The following is a 24,528-nucleotide window of genomic DNA, read 5'->3' as shown; positions in this document are numbered from 1 at the left end:
ACAACCCATGTGTTTACTTGTACCCCCAATGATTCAAAGCAGTCTCTGAAATATCCTGCATCTTATTTTCCAGGCTGCGGCTCATTCCAATAGAAGCAGTTCAAGAATCACTTTCACCTCTGCCAGTGGCTACTGTTAATGTATTAGTCCTTGTATCCGCCCCCCAATCTTGCAGTTTTCCGACCCACCTAACGCTGCCTCTATAGCATCAGCAAACATTCTTGCGCCCTTTCTATTTAAGTGTATCCCATCCCTGTAGAAGTAGTCTCTCCTGTTAACAAGTACAGACCAGGCTGAAAAAAATTCTACCCCTTGAGCCTTGCACAATCTTTCCAGGGCCGAATTGATCGAAAGTGCTCTCATAATATACTCCCTCCTATCGTGTCTGGGCAGAATTGCAGACACTGGAATATACAGAATTGGAATATCATCGGTTTGGCTGAAACAAGAAGAAGAAAAGAATCACTTATAAGTTTATCAAGTGGAAATCCGCTGCACACATGGAAACAGTGAAAGGAGCGAAGGTGGAGTTGGGTTTCTGGTCCATAAAGATATAAAAAACAACACTTTGGAATTCAAAAGTACATCACCAAGGGTGTCAAGACTAATTCTCAAGATTTCTAAGAGGTGCAAGCTAAAGGTTATAATCATTTATGAACCAACATCGAGACATAATGATGAAGATGTTGAAGAAATGTACACCGAAATTGAGTCTTCTTGATGAGCAGAAAACACACAACACTATTATTATGGGGGACTTCAATGCTAAGGGTGTAAAAAGACAAAACAGCACAGAAATGGGAACTATAGAAAATTTTGGAATTGGTGAAAGACTTGTGGAATTTGCAGAATCTCAAGGATTGTGAGTACTGAACACTTTTTTCAAGAAAAGGGTGAACAGAAAGTGGACATGGAAGAGTCCAAATAGATTAACAACTAATGAAATCGACTTCATCCTCACTAATAGAAGATATACCATGAATGATGTTACCATCCTGAATAAGGTAAATGTTGAAAGTGATCACAGAATGGTAAGATGCACACTTGATATAGATGTAGGAAAGGAAAGGAAAAAACTGACTCGAGTAAATAATAAGAAGGTCTTTGAGATAACGGAAGATGAGAAAGAACAGTATGTACTGGAACTGTATTGTCAAAACAGTATTGTCAATGATATATAGGAATTTTTCCAGCAGGGATAAGGAGGTGATTATTCCCTTGTATAAGGCAATGGTCAGGCCACACCTAGAGTACTGTATACAGGTCTGGAGGCCTCATTTCAAGAAGGATGTAGAGATGCTGGAACGAGTACAGAGAAGGGCAACAGGATTGGTGAATGGAACAAAGGGGTGCTCTTATGAAGAAAGGCTTAAGTTTTGCAAATTACAGTGTCTGGAGACTAGGCACCAGCGAGGTGATCTGACAGAGGTGTATAAAGCCTTGAATGGTTTGAGCATGCTCAGTGCTGATGGGATTCTTCCTCTAGCTCAGAATAATCACCTGAGAGGGCATAAATTCAAATTGAGGAAAGACAGATGTAGGATAGATGTGCAGAAATTTGCCTTTAGCCAGCGGGTGGTTGGTTCGTGGAACAGACTTCCATCCCTTGTAGTGGAGGTTGATAGCCTAAATAAGTTTAAAGCTCAGCTGGACAGGTATTTTGAACGAACAGAGGGGTGAAGTGGAAGTGGGTTTTTTTTTTTTTTTTTTTTTTGGCTGATGCTGCATAAGCTTGCTTTCTTGCATCAAATGCCTATGCTAATGCTAACTTAAGAACAAGTTTGAGCTTCTGCAGACTGCTCAGGACCAAGATATCGATGACGAATATTACAAATTTCTGAAAGTGATAAAGCCCAAGAAACATATAAGGAAAAAAAAATCCAAAGAAGAAAAAATTAGTCAAGAAACACTTGTTATGATGAACCAAAGGCAACAAATGAAGAGCAAGGTAAACACTGACAAGGAGAAAATTGAGTATACTGAGTTATGCAAAGCCATTAGAAAGAGGCTCAGAGCGGACATAAGAAGATTTAACACAAGAAAAGTAGAACAAGCATTAAGGGAAAACAGAGGACTTAAATCACCAGCCATGAGCAATAATACAGAAAGACAAATGATATTGAAACTGAAGAATAGCAATGGCAGAATAGAAGGCATAATTCAAATTGCAGAAGACTACTACAGAGAATTATACAAGGAACGAGGAAATGATGCCAGCAGTGGGGAAGATGGATTGCAAATTAGCAACACATACAACATACCCGATAGTCTTCCTGATGAGGTAGAACAGGCGTTGAAGAAAATGAAGAATCATAAAGCCCCGGAGGAAGATAAAGTTACTGTAGAGTTGTGAAAATTGGGAGGATCCGACACAACACAATAACTGGCAAGGCTCTTCACAAAGTGCATTAGAAAAGGTGTGATGCTAAGCAATGGAATAATGCAATCATAGTGTTGCTGCATAAGAAAAAGGAAATAAATCAGAAATTGGAAATTATAGACCAATTAGCTTGTTATCCCACATCTGCAAGTTGTTCACAAGGGTCATTACTAACAGATTAGAAAGAATACTTGATGAGAATTAAACCGAAAGAGCAAGCTGTCTTTAGTACAGGATTCTCAATTATGGATCACCTTCATGTAATATCACAACTAATGGAGAAAGCAAATGAATATAAAACACCATTATGCCTGGCATTTACGGATTATGAAAAGGCATTTGACTCCATACAGCATAAGGCAATGTTTTGGGCACTGAAAAGACAAGGCATAGATACCACATATATTATGATTTTGAAGAAAATATATGAGAACGCTATCTCCTTTATTAGACTAGACAAAGACGGTAGCAAATTTAAAATTGAAAAAGGAGTTTGACAAGGGGAGACAATATCTCCGAAGTTGTTTACTGCTGCCCTTGAGGAAGCTTTCAGAAGATTAGACTGGTCGCAGAAAGGAGTCAATGTGAATGGAGAGTATCTAAACCATTTATGATTTGCAGATGACATTGTGGTCATAAGCCACTATCCCAAAGAATTAGAGGAAAATCTTAATCAGTTATGCACAGTTAATAAGGATTTTGGACTAAAGATGAATATGGCTAAAACAAAAGTAATGATGAACAAGTATGCCACAAAAAGGGACATAATCATTGAAGGAGCAGTAATTGAAAAGGTGGAGTCATATACTTATCTGGGACAAGTTATTAGCTGTAATAATGATAAATGGCTGGAAGTCAAGAGAAGAATAAATGTTGGATGGACAGCATTCAGGAAATATAGTCATATACTGAAGAGCAATATCCCAGTTTGTCGGAAACGTAAAATAATAAACCAATGTATACTCCCACCATGACTTATGGAAGTGAAACTTTGGCACTCACTAAAAGAACGGAAGAGAAGCTTGAAAACTACATAGCGAAGAATGGAACGAATTATATTGGGAATCAGACTGTTAGATAAGAAGAGAAACACATGGATTAGGCAGCAAACTCATGTAAAGGACATTCTTATCAAAACTAAAGAACTAAAATGGTCTTGGGCAGGACACATAGCTCGAATCTTGATGACAGATGGACTAAGAAAATAACAGAATGGTACCCAAGAGGAGCTAGAACAAAACCTGGAAGACAAAGGCGGAGATGGATAGATGAAATTCATTAGTTTGTGGGCAGTAAATGAATGGCCATTGCACAAAATAGAAGGAACTGGAAAGTTGCTGGAGAGGTCTTCATCCTGCAGTGGATTGAAAATGGCTGATGATGATGAAAAGCCTAGTAGCTTCTAAGATTAATTCTTTGAATGCTTCCCATTTTGAATTTGCTGTTGGTAACATCATCAGTTGGTCCCACTGTATAGAATTTAAAAAATGTCTCAGACCACTGCAGTCACCTTTAAGAAAGCAAAAACCCTTCCCTTTACCCCTGATGGTAGTTACCTCTTTTAAGTAAATCCCGCTTCAGCACACTGTGATCACTGCCACCTAGTGGTTCCTCTGTCTGCATATTCTTAATATATGAAGAATGACTACTGATAATCAAATCGCGAGTATGACTCCCTCTAGTTGCTTCCCGAACGTGCTGCTGTAGAAAACAATCATCCAATAAATCCACAAAAGCCTTGATAGTGTGTGAGTGACCAACACACAAATTGCAGTCAATATCTGGGAAATTAAAATCCTCCATTATATGACAATCTGACTTACTGGCCTACTCTATTTCTCTGTACATTTGTTTATAATACTCATCAGAGTCATTAGTTATATAACACTCTTACTCTCAATTTTGCTTTTCCAGTGCTTATGTCACACTAAACTGACTCGGCACTGCTCTGTCCACCCATATCAACTGGCTGTATTTCCTTTTTTTATATGTTTCTTAACTCACAGCATAACCCCTCCTCCCTTCCTATCCCATCTATCTTTCCTGTATACATTGCACTCCACAAATTCCATTTCTGCATTCCTTGTATCAGTGTGTCACCACGTTTATAATACTCATCAGAGTCATTAGTCCTATGACACTCTTACTCTCAATTTTGCTTTCCCAATGCTTATGTCACACCAAACTGACTCGACACTGCTCTGTCCACCCATATCAACTGGCTGTATTTCCTTTTTTTATATGTTTCTTAACTAACAGCATAACCCCTCCTCTCTTCCTATCCCATCTATCTTTCCTGTATACATTGCACTCCACAAATTCTATTTCTACATTCCTCATATCTGTGTGTCACCACGTCTTTGATATCCCAACAATATCTGCCTTTGATGTTTTGACCAACACCTCAAATTATCCTCAATATGCGGATCTTCTAAAATCTTTACAGAGATTCTGAGATCAAGGTTCTAGGCAGGGACATCATTTTGTCGGTACAGATTCAGTGACAAGGAGGTCAATGATTTCATTTCATACTTTTCTATGGGGAGATTCACTTGTTTTCAATTGCAGCAGTATTTCCACATTAAGGACTCCGATTGGAGATCCAGTAAATTAACCATGTGAGCAGAGAATGTACATCAATTCCTCCAGAATTAGACTGAAAGGTATTTTCCTTCATAAGTGGAAACATTTATGTTTTTTTCTAATTGCACATTAGGTTTGTTTAAAGGAGATATAAAAAAACCTCAAATATATTCTTAGTGAAGTTAAATATGATGGACATTAACTAATTACTCTGTGGAGGGCCTTGAGGCTACAGAAAAATGCTATGCTTCATGTGTGAATGAGACAGCATTATTCACTATAAGTCAGTACTGGACAAGGGAGCAGTAGCTATGCATAGACAGCTTTGAACTGGGTACAAATCCACCTATCATTTCAATTAATTCATTTTGCGTTCGACTACTCAAATAACATGCGTACATACATTCTTTACTTTCTACTCGAACATGTTTTTAAATTTAGATTATTTTGATCACTTAAAATTAAATTTAGATTAATTATGAGGATATCACTGTGCTCTGGAAAGACTCCAATGGATTGGTGAAGTGCTAATGTATCAAATACATAAAGCCAGTTCAAAGAGAAAAGTGGGTACTACAGACTACTTAATCTGGCCTCAGTGGCAGAGAAAATTAAGGAGGCAACGATCCAAAGCACAACACTAAGATACTCAAAAGGAAACAGCATGGTTTTGCAGAGAAAGTCATGTTTAACTAATCTAGTGAGGTATTTTGACAATCACACACAATCTGGACATAGGAAGTAATTTCATGAGCTGCAAGAATTTTGCCAGTAGGAGTAAGGAAGTAATTATCTCATTGTATAAGGCAATAGTCAAGTCATATCATATAGGTGAAGACCTCTTGCAAGAGATGCACAGAAGAGCAATGAGATTAGTGAAAAGAACAAGAGGGTACTCATACTAGGTAAGGTTCTGCAAACTTCAGAGCCTAGAAACTAGGCATCTATGAGGAGATCTGATTGAGGTGTTTAAGGATTTGAAAGGATTGAGCAAGGGGCATAAATTCATTTTCAACCAGCAATTGGTCAATTGGAACAAACTCCCATCTGATGCTGCAGGTGGGTAATTTGAATAAATGCAAGAAAGGAAAAAATGCCTCTCCATCCCTTCTAACACACTGTTAGAAAGGATAGACAGGTGATATGGGAAATGTTCCTCCCCCTCCTTTTCTGGCTGATGCTGTGTAAACTTGATTTTTTGCATCATTTGCTACTGCTAATAAGTTACTTATGTGAGGCTAGGCTAAATATCAAAGTCAGCTGGAGAGACCTGTGTGAAGGAAGGAAACACATAGGGAGTTGCATTTTATTTATTTGTGTTCTTTTTTGTGTCATATATTTTTTTAAATTTAGTGTACATATAGTACAGCCAAATCCAAGGGCTTCTTTGCAACATATGGCAATCCCCCACACCACCATATCTGCAGCCAACTGAATCTTTATGAAACACAATGATTCGTAATTCATAAAACTTACTTGGCAAGTCTGTGTGGAAATGATAAATGACAGATGATTTAATCTAAGAATATTTTAACTTTCTCAGCAATCTATGTGTACTACTGTGAAGAAGTGATATTTGATGAATCTAATCTAAGGCCATTTTTATTACACATCTCAGAAAGACTGTAGCAACTGTAGTGTCAATTTTGTATCCATCTGTGTGTACTCACACACAAAGGATATTTATAATTAAAAGTGTCACGTCAGCTGGCTGCAGGTAGAAAACTGTTAATCAAAAATGCAAAAAACAAAAAAAAAAAAAAAAAAACTGATGTTATCCTGGTAAAACAGCTTTACCAACAAAGGAAGATCCTTCTTTTGGAGTACATTTCAAGATCTGCTGAATTTGCCTTTTCAAGACATGCATTTGCCAACCATGCTTTTAAATCTTTTAAAAGCCTTCAGTAAAAGTCGCATGATAAGGTTAGATTTGATGCACACAGCACCAAATTACCCCACCCCCACTCTGTGGCACTTTTGGAACTAGCTATTTCTTACACTTTCAGTTTCCACATTCCATATTCTACCCTTAACAGTTTTCCTACAGCAAGCTAAGGCTGTGCAATTTAATTATAACCATCTTGTATTGTTGACCAACATGAGCACTGGGCAGAGTATGCTGCATAGTTGCTTAAGACTTTGGAAGACAGAATTAGCTGATATTTTGAATTAATTTTTCTACGATAAACTTCTCAAAACTTTTATCACTTATTTCCATATCATTATCTCCACTTCATTAAAAGTTAATTTTAACCTAGCAATGGTCATGGCCCCTGTCATGACAACAAGTGGTAGCACAACTCCTGACAGACGTATAATTTATTTTTCATTTCTGGAAAAAGTTTTGAGTTTGTGAATACTTCTTGCAGTATACAAATGCTTGATCCTTTACAAATGGAGTGCATAAATTATATTAAATTTTTTATTGAAAAATTTTAAAATGTAAAAACAGCTTTTTTTTACATAATTTTCAATGTAATTACATTAAAGTAATTAAAAAAACATATAAGGTAAACATGTGAAAATATTAGTCCCTTTTATTTTCCTTTTTACACAGAGATGATTTTACACAAAAGTTATCCTGTAAAATGGAGCCTCACTCTCTCTCATGGCCCCTCCCAGCCTCGTGTCACCTCATGTTACATGATCTTCCAATTCCAATGTTTTCTCAGATCATGTCAGTGAAATTATTCCTATAGGGATGAAATCCTATATTCTGCATTTCACTCTACACATTTGTCCATTATCTTAACCTTGGTTTTCCAATGTACATACCAAGGCTGTTCAAGTTTTTCTTCTAACTCTTATATCGAAAATCTTGGTAAATCAAGAACAATCTTAAATGCTAAGAAAGATCCAGATCCTGATGACATTTCTTGTTCTCAAAGTGCAACAAGTTTTGTGGCACCTTTTTACACTTTTTTATACCACTAGTGTTTTTTTTTTCTGTATACTTGGAAATTAGCTCATAACCAGTCAGTTCCCAAAAAGGGTCAAAAATCCATCCCATCCAAGTATCATCCCATGGTGCTTACCTCAACTCTTTCCAAAGTAATGGAGTAATCCATCCAACCACCAACATTTACACTATCTTGAAAACTCAAATTAATCAATGATCACCTATGTGGATTCCATCAGTGTTGATCCACTAGTGTCATATTGGTCCACGTTACTCATTTTAGGACAAATTCAATGGAAAAATTCAGTGAAATGCAAGTAGTTGCTCTTGTCATTTCTACGGTTTTTGACCATGTTTGGTATATACAGTTGGTCGTCGACTTACGACCGACTTCTGTTCTGACTGACAGGTCGTAAGTCGATCTGGTCGTATGTCGGCCATATATTTTTTAACCTTTCTAATCTTTTTATCATCTTTATGATTTATTTTTATAATCTTTTATTTTTCATTTTAAATACAGTAATGTTTTTATCTTTTACTTAGCGATACTGAATATACCTTCGTTTCTACGCCTAGGCTATCTCTCTCTCTCTATGAGGTTAAATTCAAACGTTCTCTACATTTTAATTGGTTTATGTGCCTCCTCACCTGGGTTGTGGGTGTCACCAGTAGTGATTTCCTGATTTATTATTAATTAATTTATTTATTATTATTTTTTTTTGTGGTCGTAAGTGCGGCCGGTCGTAAGTCGACGACCAAGTGTATTTGGAATATATTTGGAATAACATACCAATTGTGTGTTTTAATCATACTGAGGGTAGCGGAAAATGAACCCCCCCCCCCCTCGTTAATGAACTAAATTTGGTATATATTTGGAATAACATACCAACTGTGTGTTTTAATCATACTGAGGGTAGTGGAAAATGAAGATCCCATCACTGATCCCATCCTTCCACCTAGTTGCAGGTCTTCCTTTAACAGCAGTTTTTGGAGTTGGTTTTGTTATGGTCTCTCAGTTAACTCAAAGAAAACTTAGTTAACTTTAATCCTTTTAAAAAAGTCAGTTGTCTTATTTCTTATGGGGGGGGGGAAGTCTACTGCTTGTGTGCTCATCATTGATAATTACCCCGACTTCCTGTTTCGCTTAATATAAGCACATCAGAAATACTGCATCCTCTGCATAAAAAAATAAAATAAAATAAACTTCTTCCACCCCCAAAGCTCCAAACTCTGCTCAAAAAAGGGAGTTATTAATTAATGAATTGTCTATTATAAATATCTCCACTCTTTGCTGCATATCTGTCTCAAAAATATATTTATTTCTGCGTGCCTTTTCTACAGATACTTCCACGGGCACTGTTCTTCTGAATTGCCATCTGTAATTCTACCACCTTTTTCCAAACTAGTCCAAATACGTGCTTCAACCAGTTAACATCCATTCACTGTCCAATTCCAAATTCAATGAACTTCTCCTCTTCCTCATTTATCCCTTACTACTTCTGTTCTCTGTAACAATGTTCCTTCGCATGTTCTCCCCGAAAATTACAATGCACAGAAATTTGAGTCTAATGTCAACGATTATTTCTTCTCTTCTCAACCATCAAGCTGTGCACAGTACTAATTATGAAAGGTTTTAATACCTTTAATGTTTTGGATTTTCATATTTTTTTTTTTTTTTTTTAAATGGTTTCAGCACAAGCCACCTCTTGACAGCAACAAATGTGTTACAATTTTGTACCTGTTGAGGCAGAAACTATTCAGCATATATTAGAAGTGGCCATGGATTTCTTATGAACTTCATCGTAAATTAAAATCATATTGGTTTAATGAATGCCGTAAGCAACAATGTAGTCAGTGTGGAACCTGAAAGGAAAGTAACAGACATGTTGACACTGCTATGAACTCAGTCACAATGGTTAACTGAAATGATTCATGAACTAGACTGACACTATTCATGTTGGTGTTAGCAGGTGTGTTTTATACTGTTTAAAGCCAGCCCACTTTACATAGATATTTTTGTCCTTCCACCATTTGCAAAAAAATTGAACATACAAATCTTTTGTCATTTTACACAATTTTGTGATTTATGATTATCGTTTAATATCTCAGAAATTAAAACTGTGTGTAAAGGTTTTAATTTATGAGATATTAAACAATATTTCTGTGTAAAGGTATGTAAAAATGCTCCTATATTTGTCCATTCAAATTTTGAAACACCTTATTGTGTATGTGTCCTTTATTTTTTTTGGGAAGCACAATAAAATTAACTGCAAATGTCCTCGAATCAACAATTTTTGTTGAGTACCTGTCAGGTTCAGCATGACCCACTGCTGGGTTAATAAATCCAAATTCTCCGCCTACATGAACAATGATCAATTTCCTCCAGACACTGTTTCAGTTAATAAGCAATTTTAGGTTAAAATTCAGAATATGTGAATTGATACCCCATAAAGAACTAACCTCACTAAGCTTATTATGCCTCAAGTCCAAAACCTTCAGCTTGTTTAAATTGACTAAAGTGTCAGGTAAACTTGTCAAGGAATTTTCATTTAATGCTAAGATCCTAAGGTTGACCAAACATCCAATCTCTGGTGGTAAAGTAGACAATTTGTTGCCATAAAGGTAAAATTCTGCTAAGTGATGAAGATCTTTTACTGAAGATGGAATCACTGTTATCTGAAAAGACAGAAGACACAAAATATTAATAAAGAAAAATTATAAATCTATATTACTACAATAAAATCTGACTGCTGAGAGAAAATAAGCCAAATAGTTCCTTAGTAAAGTGCTGTGATATAAGGTAGTTTAGCTGTATTCAGTTAACTTTAACACAGTATACATGTTTTTTTTACTTACTACAGCTGTTGTCTCATTACAACAGCCGGTACCAACACCTATGAACAGCAAAGATAATTTTGTAATTGAGATCGCACTTCTTTAAGTTTATCAAAACAAGACCTGTCAACCACTGTCATAGTGTATTGATCTCTTACAGGTCTATCAGACAACAGCACCCTAGGTTAAAATTCCATTTACGATTTTTTGCCCTTATCCCTAGAAGACAGAATTTCTTGTGAACAGCCAGAGAACAAGAATGACCTCGCCTTAACCAGTGATCATTTCAAGCTTCTGCCTTTAAAAAAATCCCATCTCACTCCACAATAGCACACTCCTAGAAGAGGATCGGTTCATCTAATACTTCTCTATTTCATCAATGGTAACATCAGATGTCACTCCATTAAGTCATGATCCTGAAGCAAATTTCTGTCTGACCAACTCAACACCAGCATTTGATTCATTTGCAACAAGTAAAGATCTTTCAATTCTAACTGCCATTATATTAGTATTTGTATAAATAAAACAATAAATATACACAAAGTTACAAAATTTGGAAGTACTATGTGCATGCATATACAGGCATACCTCGCTTAACGTAACCTCTGATAACGAAGCTTCGATATAACGAAGTCGGCAATTTCAAGCCCCATTTAACATAAAAAAAAATATTCCAGTTTAATCACCTGAAATCTAAACAAACTGAAGAAATTACGGAAACCTTTGGGGCTTCTCGTGGTTGGTTCGAGAAATTTAAAAAACGGGCCAGGATTCATAGTGTAAAATTAACAGAAGCTGCAAATAAGTTTCCAAAAAAACTAAAGTAAACAATTGAACGTGAAAATTTTCCAAATTTGGTGTTCAGTGTTGATGAATGCGGTTTGTTCTGGAAACGGCTACCAACAAAAAGCTTCATTTCTATTGAAGAAAAATCAGCTGCTGGGTTCAAAGCAGCCAGAGACCGTTTAACGTTACTCTTTGGATCAAATTGCTTCTGGCGATTATAAATTAAAATTATTATTAGTTTACCATTCAGAAAATCCAAGGACATTAAAAGGTAACATAAAAATGAATTTACCTGTAATATTGAAAGCAAATAGAAAAGCGTGGGTTACCAAGGAGTTATTTACTGATTGGTTTGTTAACCACTTTTGTCCTGAAGTAAAACGGTATTGTCAAAAAAACAACTTTGAAGAAAAAGCTCTTTTGTTGTTGCTCCGGGACATCGTACTGATCTTAACACGTTGGACACATGCATTCCTGTCAAAGTTGTGTTTCTTCCAGCAAACGCAACTTCCCTGATTCAACCATTGGATCAGGGAGTAATAGCATCATTTAAAGCTTATTATCTGCGTCGAACATTAAGCAATTTAACTGAACTAGAGGATACAGAGGAAATGACAGTTAAAACTTTTTGGAAAAACTACACCATTAAAAACGCAATTGAAAACATTGATAGTTCTTGGAAGAAGTCACTAAGAAATGCTTAAATCGAGTTTGGCGCAAAATATGGCCAGAAGTTGTACTAGAAGAAGAAAATAACATCATCCAAGAAATTAGAAATGAAGTTATCCAGATGGCTCAATCAATAGGTTTCGAAAATGTCGATGAAGAGGATGTTAGAAATTTATTGAATGCAGAAGATGATGGTTTTTCAGTGGAAGATTTAGAAAACCTTGTTAGCAACGAAGACAAAGATAATGATGACGAAGTTAAAGAAGTTCCTGCCGAAAAAGTGTTAACAACCAAAGATTTAAAAAGGTGCTTAAATGACATTGAAAACGTTTTAAATTTTTTTTAGTGAAAATGATCCAGATTTAGGAAGAAGTGTTATTGTTAAGCGATCTGTGTTAAATGCAATAACTCCGTATAGGCAATTGTTAAATGAAAGAGAAAAAGAGCATAAACAATCAACTTTAGACTCATATTTTAAAATGTGGTTTCACTTTGTATGTAAGTTGACTGTTTATTTAATAAAACTTTTCTTTGTTCGAAAAAAAAGCTTTTCATTTTCTTTACGTAGGAACGTATCCCTATTCTGGTCATAGTATTTTTACCTCTGAAAACGAAGTTTCGCTTAACGAAGTAATTTCGTGGAACGCATCCTATTCGTTATTCGAGGTATGCCTGTATATATATATATATATATATATAGTAGTAATATTAAACTGTTAAAAAGCACTGTTTTTTTGTAATTGGTTATCCAGTTTTCTCTCTAACTGCTCACTGAGGGTGATGGTATATATATCTCTTTCTTCTAACTTCTTCACTAATGCCGGTGTCCCCCAAGGTTCAGTTCTTTCCCCCATTATTTTCCTCTTGTATATTAATGACATTCTGTCATTGACTAGAAATCCTATCCATAGTTTTGCCGATGATAGCACATTGCATTCCACTTTCCAGTTTGAGAAACCTTCCCCTGCTCAATCAGCTTCACTTGTTGAATATCCACTACCAATTCCTTAAATGCTGATCTCCAGGTAATTCTCCAGTGGAGCAAAGACAATGGCTGATTTTAATCCTTCTAACACTCAGTCCTGTCTTATATCTTGCAAAAAGGATTCTTCTGCTCCTATGCTCATCTTTGGTGACACTCTGATTTCTAGGCAAGATGATATCTCTTTTGGGGGATTACTCTGACTTCTAATCTCTTTTGACACAAGCACATGACAGCTTTATGAGTTGGTTTTGGGTGGGGGAGGGGTAATTTCAACTTTAAAACGTGCTCTTTGGAGTGTCACCAAAGAGAAGCATAGGAGCAGAAGAATCCTTTTTGCGAGATAAAAGAGAAAACCAAGTAAAAATAAGATGCCAATGCTAATGCTACTAATGCTTATAGTAGCATTAGCATTGGCAGACAATGCAAGAAAGCAAGCTTATAAGGCATCAGCAAAAAAAAAAAAAAAAAAACCCCTCCCAATTCACACCAAAAGTTTTAGCGATACCTTGAATTGATTTAAGCTGTTAACTTCCACAATAACAGCAGGAAGATTGTTTCAGCAATTGACACCCTCTGGATAAATGCAAATTTCAGCACATCTATTCTACAACTCTCTTTGCTCAATTTGAGTTTATGCATCCTCAGGTTCGTAATCTGAGCAAGAGAAAGAATCCAATAAGCAGTAAGCCTGCTCAAACCATTCCACGCCCTATACACCTCAATCAGATCACCTCAAAGGGGCCTAGTCTCCAGACGCTGCAATTTGCAGAACTCAAACCTTTCCTAATAAGAGCATCCCTCTGTTCTCCCACCACTCTTGTTGCAATTCTCTCTACTTGTTTAACTCTACATCCTTCATAAAATGAGGCCTCCAAACCTTTATGCAGTGCTCAAGGTGTGGCCTAACCATTACCTTATACAAAGGGATAATCACCTCCTTATCCTTGCTGGCAAATTCCTCTATATCATTGACAAGAACCCATGAGCTGCTCTGCAGCCTGTCTCCGCTCAAAAAACTACATATCTGACTGAAAAATTACCCCCAGGTCTTTTTCATTCTCCACTACCCTGAGTGCAGAACCGCACAGTTGGTACATTATTCTGGGGTTACTACTTCCCAAATGCATTACTTGGCACTGTCAATGTTAAAACTTCAATTGCCACTTCTCAGCACATTTGCCCAAATTTTCTATATCCTGTTGCAGTAGCACACTGTTATTATTATCATTAACATCCCTGCCAACCATTGTATCATCTGCAAACTTGTACACGAAGCCTGATATACCTTCATCAATATCATTCATAAATATTCAAAACAACGGACCCTACACCAAACACTGGGGGATTCAACTAACAACATTAATCAACGAAGATCAGGTGTCCATTGATTACCATTCTGTCTTCTTCCACTCAACCATCCTTTTATCCATTGTCGCAACTTGCCCTTAATGCCATACTGCTCCAATTTGTAAAGGATTCTTCCATGTGCAACAGTATCAAAAACTTTCCTGAAATCCAAGTATATGATATCAAAATTTTGTTTTTTGCATCCAGTTCCTTTGTGACCATATCATAGTATCCAACGAAATTGGTCAGACAAGATATCTCCTTAACAAACCCATGCTGTGTCTGAACTATTACTGCAGTCTTGTGTAGATGATCCTGCAATGCTTCTTTAACCAATGGCTCCATTATTTTCCCCAGAACACATGTTCAACTATTAGATCTGTAATTACTCATATCACTCTTTCATCCCCTTTGTGAATTGGAGATACATTTGCACATCTCCAGTCCGTTGGGACCTCCCGTGAGTCCAAGGATGCTCTCATAATTATGGCTAGGGGTTTGCTTTCTTCTGTTAATATAACTAGATAAGGCGTCTCCGTAGCCAGGTGGGAAGGAGCAGCAGTGCGTAGCACACGCTTCTTGATTAAACCGGGGTTCGAGCCCTTCACCACCAAATGCGGAGGATGCGGAAAGGTCAGGGAATGACCACCGCATGACCCGGAGCAATATGGCCTTAGTTGCTAATGCTCCTTAAAAAAAAAAAACCAACCATAACTAGATAACTCCCATCCACCCCAGGTGCCTTCCTTATTTTTAACTTCAACAATTTCTACTGCACTTTGTTCTCAGTTGTAATAACGTGTTGATGATCCTGCTAAGATTGCTGACAAACTGAATGAGTATTTTGCATGACTGCTGACAAACTGAATGAGTATTTTGATTGCTGACAAACTGAATGAGTATTCACACATGAGGAATTCTGCAGGGAAGTGGAGGACAGAAGCTTATTAAACTCTAACAGGGAGCTAAATGATTTTGTAATAACTGAGAGCACAAAGTGGAGGAGAAATTGTTTAAATTGAACATAAGAAGGTACCTGAAGTGGATGGGAGTAATCCAGTTATATTAAAGGAGGCAGCAAAGGAAGTAAGCAAACAGCTAGCCATAATTATGAGAGCATCCTTGGACTCAGGGGAAGTCCCCACCAAATGTAGATTAACAAATGTATCTCCAAATCACAAAGAGAGATCAAAGGGTGGCACAAGTAATTACAGACCAGTTAGTTTAACTTCTGTTCTGGGTAAAATAATGGAGTCACTGGTAAAAGTGCTGCAGGATCTTCTAGACAAGACTGTGCTTATAGTTCAGACACAGCACTGGTTTGTTAAGGAGAAGTCTTATCTGACCATTTTGATTGGATACTATAATGAGGTCACAAAGAAACTGGATGCAAAAAATAATATTGATATATACTTGGATTTTAGCAAAGCTTTTGATACTGTTGCACATGGAAGATTACTGTATAAATTGGAGCAGCATGGCATAAAGGGCAAGTGGTTGGTATGGATAAAGGGATGGTTGAGTGAGGGAAAACAGAGAATAGTAATCAATGGACACTACCCTTTGTGGACTTCATGGACTAGTCCCACAGGATTCCGTGTTAGGCCCATTGTTTTTTCTGTATTTATCACTGATATTGATGAAGGTATATCAGGCTTGATGTCTAAGTTTCCAGAGGATACAAAGGTTGGTAGGGTTGTTAATGACAATAATGATAATACACTATGGCAAAAGGATCTAGAAAAATTGAGCAGATGGGCTGAGAAGTGGGAACTGAAGTTTAACATTGACAAATGCAAAGTAGTGCATTGATACCAGTAACCCCAGAGTAACATCCCAACTGTGCAGTAATACCCTCAGGGTAGTGGAGAATGAGAAAGACCTGGGGGTAATTGCGCAATCAGATATGAAGTTTTCTTAGCAGTGCAGACAGGCAGCAAGAGGGTCTTGTCAATGATATACAGGAATTTTGCTAACAGGGATAAGGAGGTAATTATCCCCTTGTATAAGGCAATGGTGAGGCCATAACTTGACTACCGCATACAGGTCTGGAGGCCTCATTTTAGTAAAAATGTAGAGTTGCTGGAATGAGTAGAAAGAAGGGCAACAACAGCAGTGAGTGTAACAAAGGGTTGCTCCTACGAAGAAAGGCTATAATTTTTGAAAATTGCAGCGTTTGGGAACCAGGCACCTACGATGTGATCTGATTGAGGTGTATAAGGCTTTGAATGGTTTGAGCAAGCTCAATGCTGATGGGATTCTTTTTCTCTTGCTCAGATTAAGCACCTGAGGGTGCATAAATTCAAACTAAGGAAAGACAGTTGAAGAATAGATGTGCAGAAATATGCCTTCAGCCAGTGCATGGTTGAATGCTGGAACAAACTTCCATCTGTTGCTGTTGTGGAAGTTGAGAGCTTAAATAAATTCAAGGCAGAACCAGACAAACATTGAATCACTGTGAAATGGGAAGGTTTTTTTTTCTTTTCTATTTTTGCTGATGCTGTATGTTTGCTTTCTTGCATCATATGCCTCTACTAATGCTAATGTAATAAGGTCATTTAAGTCTGCTTTAGCATATAAGTTGGTGGGAGATATAAGGGTAAACAGTGAGTGAAATCTGCACCACAACTACCTTTGTGGTTGTAATTAGAAACACAGTTTGGAGTGAATTCTGGATTCCACTAAAATAACACCTCCACAGGTAGTATTCGTTGGATCTCCACGTTGTTAGTGAAGGGTGTAATTTTTTATTGGAAGGAAGTTTCAGCACATCAGCTAAATTGGCTGAAATGTTAATAATTAGTTGTAAAGGATGTAAGTTTTTTACTGGAGGGAGAATTCAGCACTTCACATAAATTGGTTAGTTTCCTATACACTTATTCCTATTTCTTCTTCATAATTAGCATTAGCATTAATAGGGGCATATGATGCAATAAAGCAAGCTTATATAATAACGCTCATCAGCCAAAAACAAAAGGCAACATTCCCATTTCACCCATCCATTCACTCAAAATATTTGTCTAGTTCTGCCTTGAACTTATTTATGTTGCTGACCTCCACTACAACACATGAAAGTTTGTTCCAACTATCAACCACCCACTAGCTAAAGGCAAATTTCCTCACATCTATTCTACAATTGTCTTTCCTCAATTTGAGCATATGTCCCCTTAGGTGAGTAATCTCAGCAAGAGGAAGAATCCCATTAGCATTGAACTTGCTCAATCCATTCAAGGCCTTAACTGTCATTAGTCAGTTGCTAAAAAAATGTACCAACTGAAAAATCAGTTTTTGTCTATGTATTTGTATTTGTTTATGCCAGGATTAGACAGATCACAGGGGGGGGGGGGGGGGTTAGAGGAGAACATGTATTCTGTGTGTTATCAGACACTCAGTCTAAAATACTGATGGAACCAATATCTTTCTATTACAGAAGATTTAGGTGAAGTCCAGTTGGCCTCTCCCCCCTAAAATCCACTCATGCACACCTTCTCGATGGTAAGCCCTGTTACGTCACTTAGGTGGTAACGAACGTGTAGAGTAGTTCTCTTCAAGATGCCTGGTCAGCATGAAGAGGAAAAGACCTAACTCTCCAGCATATGACAGCACGACGAAACAAATGGCCATCAGTCCCCAGTGGCTTTCACACCCCCTCTTACGGCAGCAAGAGGATCAGAGTGAAAGCAGAGGGTGCAAAAAATCTCTGGTTACAACCAAGCCGCCATGCAAGGAAACTGAACTTGGCCTGTTACAACGTAAGATAGCTCATCGGTGAAGACAGGATATTAGAGCTGGAAAAGGAATTAGAAAATGTGAATTGGAATATCATCGGTTTGGCTGAAACAAGAAGAAGAAATGAAAAGAAATAAGTTTATCAAGTGGAAATCTGCTGTACACCAATGGAAACAGTGAAACGTTTCTGAAAGGAGTTAGGTTTCTGGTCCATAAAGATTTAAAAAACAACATTTTGAAATTCAAAAGTGCATCACCAAGGGTGTCAAGACTAATACTCAAGATTTCTAAAAGTTACAAGCTAAAGGTTATAATGATTTATGCACCAACATCGAGCCATAATGATGAAGACGTTGCAGAAATGTAGAAATTCAGACTTCTAGATGAGCAGAAAACCCACTACACTATTATTATGGGAAACTTCAATGCTAAGATTGGAAAAGGACAAAAAAGTACAGAAAGGGGAACTATAGGAAATTTTGGAATTGGTAAAAGAAATGAAAAAGGTGAGACTTGTGGAATTTGCAAAATCTCAAGGATTGTCAGTAAGCAACACTTTTTTCAAGAAAAGGGTGAACACAAAGTGGACATGGAAGAGTCCAAATGGATTAATAACTAATGAAATCGACTTCATCCTCACTAACAGAAGATATATCGTGAATGATGCTACCATCCTGAATAAGGTAAATGTTGGAAGTGATCACAGAATGGTAAGATGTACACTTGATACAGATGTAGGAAAGGAAGGAAAAAACTGACTTGAGTAAATAATACAAAGGTCTTTACGATAACAGAAGAGGAGAAAAAAGCAGTATGTACTGGAACTTAAGAACAAATTTTGGGCTTCTGCAGACTGCTCAGGACCAACATATCGACGAGGAATATTACAACTTTCTGAAAGTGATAAAGTCCAAGTTATAGGGAAAAAGAAATTCAAAGAAGAATTTCTTTGAATTTCTTTTTCCCTATAAAAGAAATTCAAAGAAGAAAAAATTAGTCAAGAAACACTTGTTATGATGAACCAGAGGTGACAAATGAATAGCAAGTTAACACTGACAAGGAGAAAATGAGTATACTGAGTTATGCAAAGCCATTAGATGTTGTTATGGGAGTTTAAAGGTGCATAAGCTACTATGGCTATAATGCGCCTAAGGCCATTAGAAACAGACTCAGAGAACACATAAGAAGATTTAACACACGAAAAGTAGAACAAGCATTGAGGGGAACAAAGGACTTAAATCAGCAGCCATGAGCTGATACAGAAAGACAAATGATACTGAAACTGAAGAATAGCGATGGTTTACTTATAAATAGCAGAGAAGGCATAATTCAAATAGCAGAAGACTCCTATAGAGAATTATACACAATATGGATCGCAAATTAGCAACACATACGACATACCCGATATTCTTCCTGATGAGGTAGAACATGCATTGAAGAAAATGAAGAATCAGAAAGTCTCGGGGGAAGATGAAGTTACTGTAGAGTTGTTAAAATTGGGAGGAAGAGATAAAGCACAAACACTGGCAAGGCTCTTCACAAAGTGCATTAGAAAAGGTGTGACGCCTAAGAATTGGAATAATGCATTCATAGTTTTGCTGCATAAGAAATTGCTGCATAAATCAGAAATTGGAAATTATAGACCAATTAGCTTGTTATTCCACATCTACAAGTTGTTCACAAGGGTCATTAATAAAAGATTAACAAGAATACTTAATGAGAATCAACCGAGAGAGCAAGATGGCTTTAGGACAGGATTCTCAACTATGGATCACCTTCACGTAATATCACAGCTAATGGAGAAAGCAAATGAATATAAAACACCATTATGCCTGGCATTTATGGATTATGAAAAGGCATTTGACTCCATACAGCATAAGGCAATGTTCCGGGCGCTGGAAAGACAAGGCATAGAGATACGCCATATATTATGATTTTGAAGAAAATATATGAGAATGCTATCTCCTTTATTAGACTAGACAAAGACCATAGCAAATTTAAAATCGAGAAAGGAGTTTGACACAATATCTCCGAAGCTGTTTACTGCTGCCCTTGAGGAAGCTTTCAGAAGATTAGACTGGTCGCAGAAAAAAAGAGTCAATGTGAATGGAGAGTATCTAAACCATTTACGATTTGCAGATGACATTGTGGTCATAAGCCACGATCCCAAAGAATTAGAGGAAAATCTTAATCAGTTATGCACAGTTAGTAAGGATTTTGGACTAAAGATGAATATGGCTAAAACAAAAGTAATGATGAACAAGTATGCCACAAAAAGGGACATAATCATTGAAGGAGCAGTAATTGAAAAGGTGGAGTCATACTTATCTGGGACAAGTTATTAGCTGTAATAATGATAAATGGCTGGAAGTCAAGAGAAGAATAAATGTTGGATGGACAGCATTCAGGAAATATAGTCACATACTGAAGAGCAATATATCTCAGTTTGTCTGAAACGTAAAATAATGAACCAATGTATACTCCTCACCATGACTTATGGAAGTGAAACTTGGGCACTCTCCAAAAGAATGGAAGAGAAGCTGAGAACTACACAGCAAAGAATGGAATGAATTATATTGGGAATCAGACTGTTAGATAAGAAGAGAAACACATGGATTAGGCAGAAAAACTCAAGTAAAGGACATTCTTATCAAAACTAAAGAACTAAAATGGTTTTGGGCAGGACACATAGCTCGAAGACATGATGACAGATGGACTAAGAAAATAACAGAATGGTACCCAAGAGGAGATAGAAGAAAACCTGGAAGACAACAGTGGAGATGGATAGATGAAATTCGTGAGTTTGTGGGTAGTAAATGGATGGCCATTGCACAAAACAGAAGGAACTGGAAAGTTGCTGGAGAAGCCGTCATCCTGCAGTGGATTGAAAATGGCTGATGATGATGCCACGATTGAAGTATATGTAAAAGTTTAATGAATAAAAAGCTTATGCTCATAGACTTATACACCTCAATTAGATCACCTTGGAGGTGTCTAGTCTCCAGAAGCTGCAATTTGCAGAATTTAAGCAGAACTTCGTAACACCAACTATTTGTTTCCCTCACCAACCTCATTGCCCTTCTCTGTACTCATTCCAGAAACTCTACATCTTTCCTAAAATGACCTGTATACACTATTAAAGGTGTGGCCTGACCACTGCCTTATACAAGGGGACAATCACCTCCTTATCCCTGCTAAAAAAATTTCTGTATATCACTGACAAGACACCATGAGCTATTCTTGCAGCCTTTTTGCAGTGCTCAGAAAATTTCATATCTGACTGCACAATTACCCCAAGATCCTTTTCATTCTCCACTACCCTGAGTGCAGTACCACACAGTTGATACATTACTCTGGGGTTACTGCTACACATATGCATTACTTTACATTTGTCAATGTTAAACTTCAGTTGCCACCTCTTATCTCATCTGCTCAACTTTTTCAGATCCTGTTGCAGTAGAGTACTATCATTACTCACATTAGCAACCCTGCCCACCTTCATATCATCTGCAAACTTAGACATTAAACCCGATACACTATCAATATTATTGAAAAATACAAAAACCAACAATTGGCCCAACACCAAACCCTGAGGGACTCCACTAATTACATTAGTCCATGAAGAGCAGTGTCCATTGATAATCACTCTGTCTTCTCCCACTCAACATACTTTTATCCATTGTAGGAACTTGCCCTTAATGCCATGCTGCTCCAATTTGTACAGTAGTCTTCCATGTGCCACATATCAAAAGCTTTCCTAAAATTCAAGTATAACAATTAGTTATGGTATGCCCATAAATTTTGCTATGTAGTTCTCTACAATTTCACTGCAGGATATGATTCAGTACTTAGATTTAGATGTGGAGCTTAGAGAGTTTGTTTGTTTTATGTCAATCACTTCTTTATTTCGCTTTTTAGAAAAAATGGTTGCTCTGTATCCATATGATCTCCAGTATACATATCTAACAGTTCATCCCAATTAGCTATCTTATCAATGTATATCTGTGTGGGAGGTTTTTAACACAATTAAACCATTTATGGTTTTGTGCATTTTTAAATACAGTAATGAGTTTAGAAGAAGAGGGGGTTCAGAGTATCCTTAGCCTTATCTGATATCTCTTGTTTAGAGCCTATCAATAAAGATTTTGCCTGCTCAGCAAGTGAAATTTCAGAGGAATTGCTGATATTACAATTACTAACCTGTGTTGGTTATGTCAAGATCAGGCAACTTGTTGGTTAGTAATTGGCTATCAAAAACATGAAGCAGTTACTCACTGTTTCATGTTTTCGGCAACCAATTAATACTATGCTTTGCAGCTTTCAGGAGTAGTTCTTTTCTTGCCTTCTGGTACGTAACTGTTTCAATTCTGTACTTCAAGATTTTCTTTTGTAACTTTCACAACATGACAATTGGGCATTATAGTCCACTTTGTGTATGGTTCTTTTCCCCACAGTTAGGGCATACTGCATCTTCCCCTCCATGTTGCTTGTAAGTAACTAAATTTTTGTCACTTATAACGACATATGGAGTCTAATATACCATATGAGATAACTGCTTTCACCGTTGTTGATAGTGTTATTGAAGCTAAATATAATGTTATAGGTAGGTATAAATTCTCCATCCTTTTAAAATTGTCTCAAAAAGGCATACAGATGCTCTACATGTCTTTGAGTCAGTGTCTTTATGAGGAGGCTGCCCAATTTTACATTCTTAGGTGGACCAGCCAGACTTTCACGACATTCCTAAACACAAAATGAAATGGAAAAAGTCTGCCAAGAGGTGAAATGAAACAAAATGAAATGGAGAAAGCTTGCTAAGAGATGAAATGAAGCAAAACAAAACCAAATGTGGAAAGCGTGCTTGATTTGTCAGGGAATGGATTATGAGAAATGGTGCATGGCCTTGTGTATGCACTTCTCTTTTCAATCTTTTGGGCTCTGAAGTGTCATGATATAAGCCCATGGGTTCAACTATTGGTAATTTTATCTGGAAATTAGTACTTCTATCCAGGTTTCCAGCTCAGCCACAGGAAAGCAGAAGCAGTGCCTGGTGTGATCAAAAGTTAAGTATACTAAGTTAATAATTAAATTAAAAATATTATAAAATTTCTTGTTCTCTTCCAGCACTTTTTGAAAGACGAGGTGCTGTCAAATAAGGAAATTTGTTTAAAGCAGGAAGATAAAAGAACTAGCGTTGTTCTAGAAAAATAGCAGTTGAAACACAGAGATATCATTTAATCAAATCAATTGGACCTAAGACACTGGGCAGAATTTTTAAATGTACATTCCTAAAATATTTCTGCAGTTCCAAATGCTTTTATTTGAATATTTACAGTACAGTGACACAGTTTTAAAAATTTCCTTAAAAAATCCTGCTGTGACTGATTACAGTTAACTCAAAATGGTCACATATTACAAAACAAACTCTTTCACTGAAAACAGATTTTTATACATCTATCCTGTAGCCATTTTTTTTAAAAAATTATGTTTATGTCCCTGTGTGTATGTTGTCCAAAAAACAGTAATATCATCATCATGAAGTTTGCTCCATTTAAAGCATTAAACACTTCAATCAGGTCTCTTTGCAAGTGTCTAGTTTCTAAGTGCTGCAATTTTCAATGCTGAAAACTTTAATGGTAAGATTTTGCATTCTTAATTAATCTGGCCATTTTTATCTGAACCTGTTCCAAAAGATTTACATCCTTCAAATGAGGCTAGTTACTGCCTAACCGGTTTAACCATTGCTTTACAGAATTTGATAATCACCTCCTTGTCTCTGCTGGCAGAGTTCCTATATATCATTGACAGAACCCATGGGCTATATTAGCAGCCTGTCTACACTAATCAGAATATTTCATGCCAGACTGCATAGTTATCCCCAGGTCTCTTTCATTCATTGCCACCCTGAGTGTAAATTACAGCTAACTTATGTTATTCTGGATTAGCACTGTGTATATGTTGTACCTTGTATTGTTAATGTTAAACAACAAATGCCACTACTCAGCCCATCTGCCTAATTTTTCTAGATCTTGTTGCAGTGGCATACACTGATTACTGTCATTAACCACCCTACTAACCTTCATAACATTAGCATAGGCATATAATGAAAAAAAGCAAGCTTACGCATCAGCCAGGTGGGAGAAAAAAAAAATCTTTCCCATTTTATCCATCCATTTGATCCAAAAATTTGTCCAGTTTTCCCTTGAATTTATTTAAGCTACCAACTTCCACAAGAAAAGATCAAAGTTTGTTCAGGCAATCAACCACCCGCTGGATAAAGGCAAATTTCCACACATTTATTCTACAACCGTCTTT

General features: G+C 36.9%; 1 protein-coding gene across 3 annotated transcripts in view; it reads right to left on the bottom strand.

Moving 5' to 3' along the window:
* The window catches only part of LOC150087051 (uncharacterized), a 521,728-nt gene that overhangs the window by 278,830 nt on the left and 218,370 nt on the right, over positions 1-24,528 (bottom strand). For all 3 annotated transcript variants that reach the window (XR_016546863.1, XR_016546862.1, XM_090371782.1), the window contains exon 4: positions 10,323-10,538. Coding sequence is in view for 1 of the 3 variants with exons in the window: in XM_090371782.1 (XP_090227908.1) it covers positions 10,323-10,538 (216 nt within the window). In the remaining 2 variants the exon portion in view is untranslated. The remainder of the gene's footprint in view (positions 1-10,322; positions 10,539-24,528) is intronic.

The sequence above is a fragment of the Mastigoproctus giganteus genome, chromosome 4 (genome assembly GCF_048544385.1).
Source record: "Mastigoproctus giganteus isolate SK-2022 chromosome 4, ASM4854438v1, whole genome shotgun sequence".
In the NCBI taxonomy this organism is placed as follows: Eukaryota; Metazoa; Arthropoda; class Arachnida; order Uropygi; family Thelyphonidae; genus Mastigoproctus; species Mastigoproctus giganteus.
The sequence above is the reverse complement of the archived record's forward strand: the minus strand, read 5'-3'. Positions and strand labels throughout refer to the sequence as shown.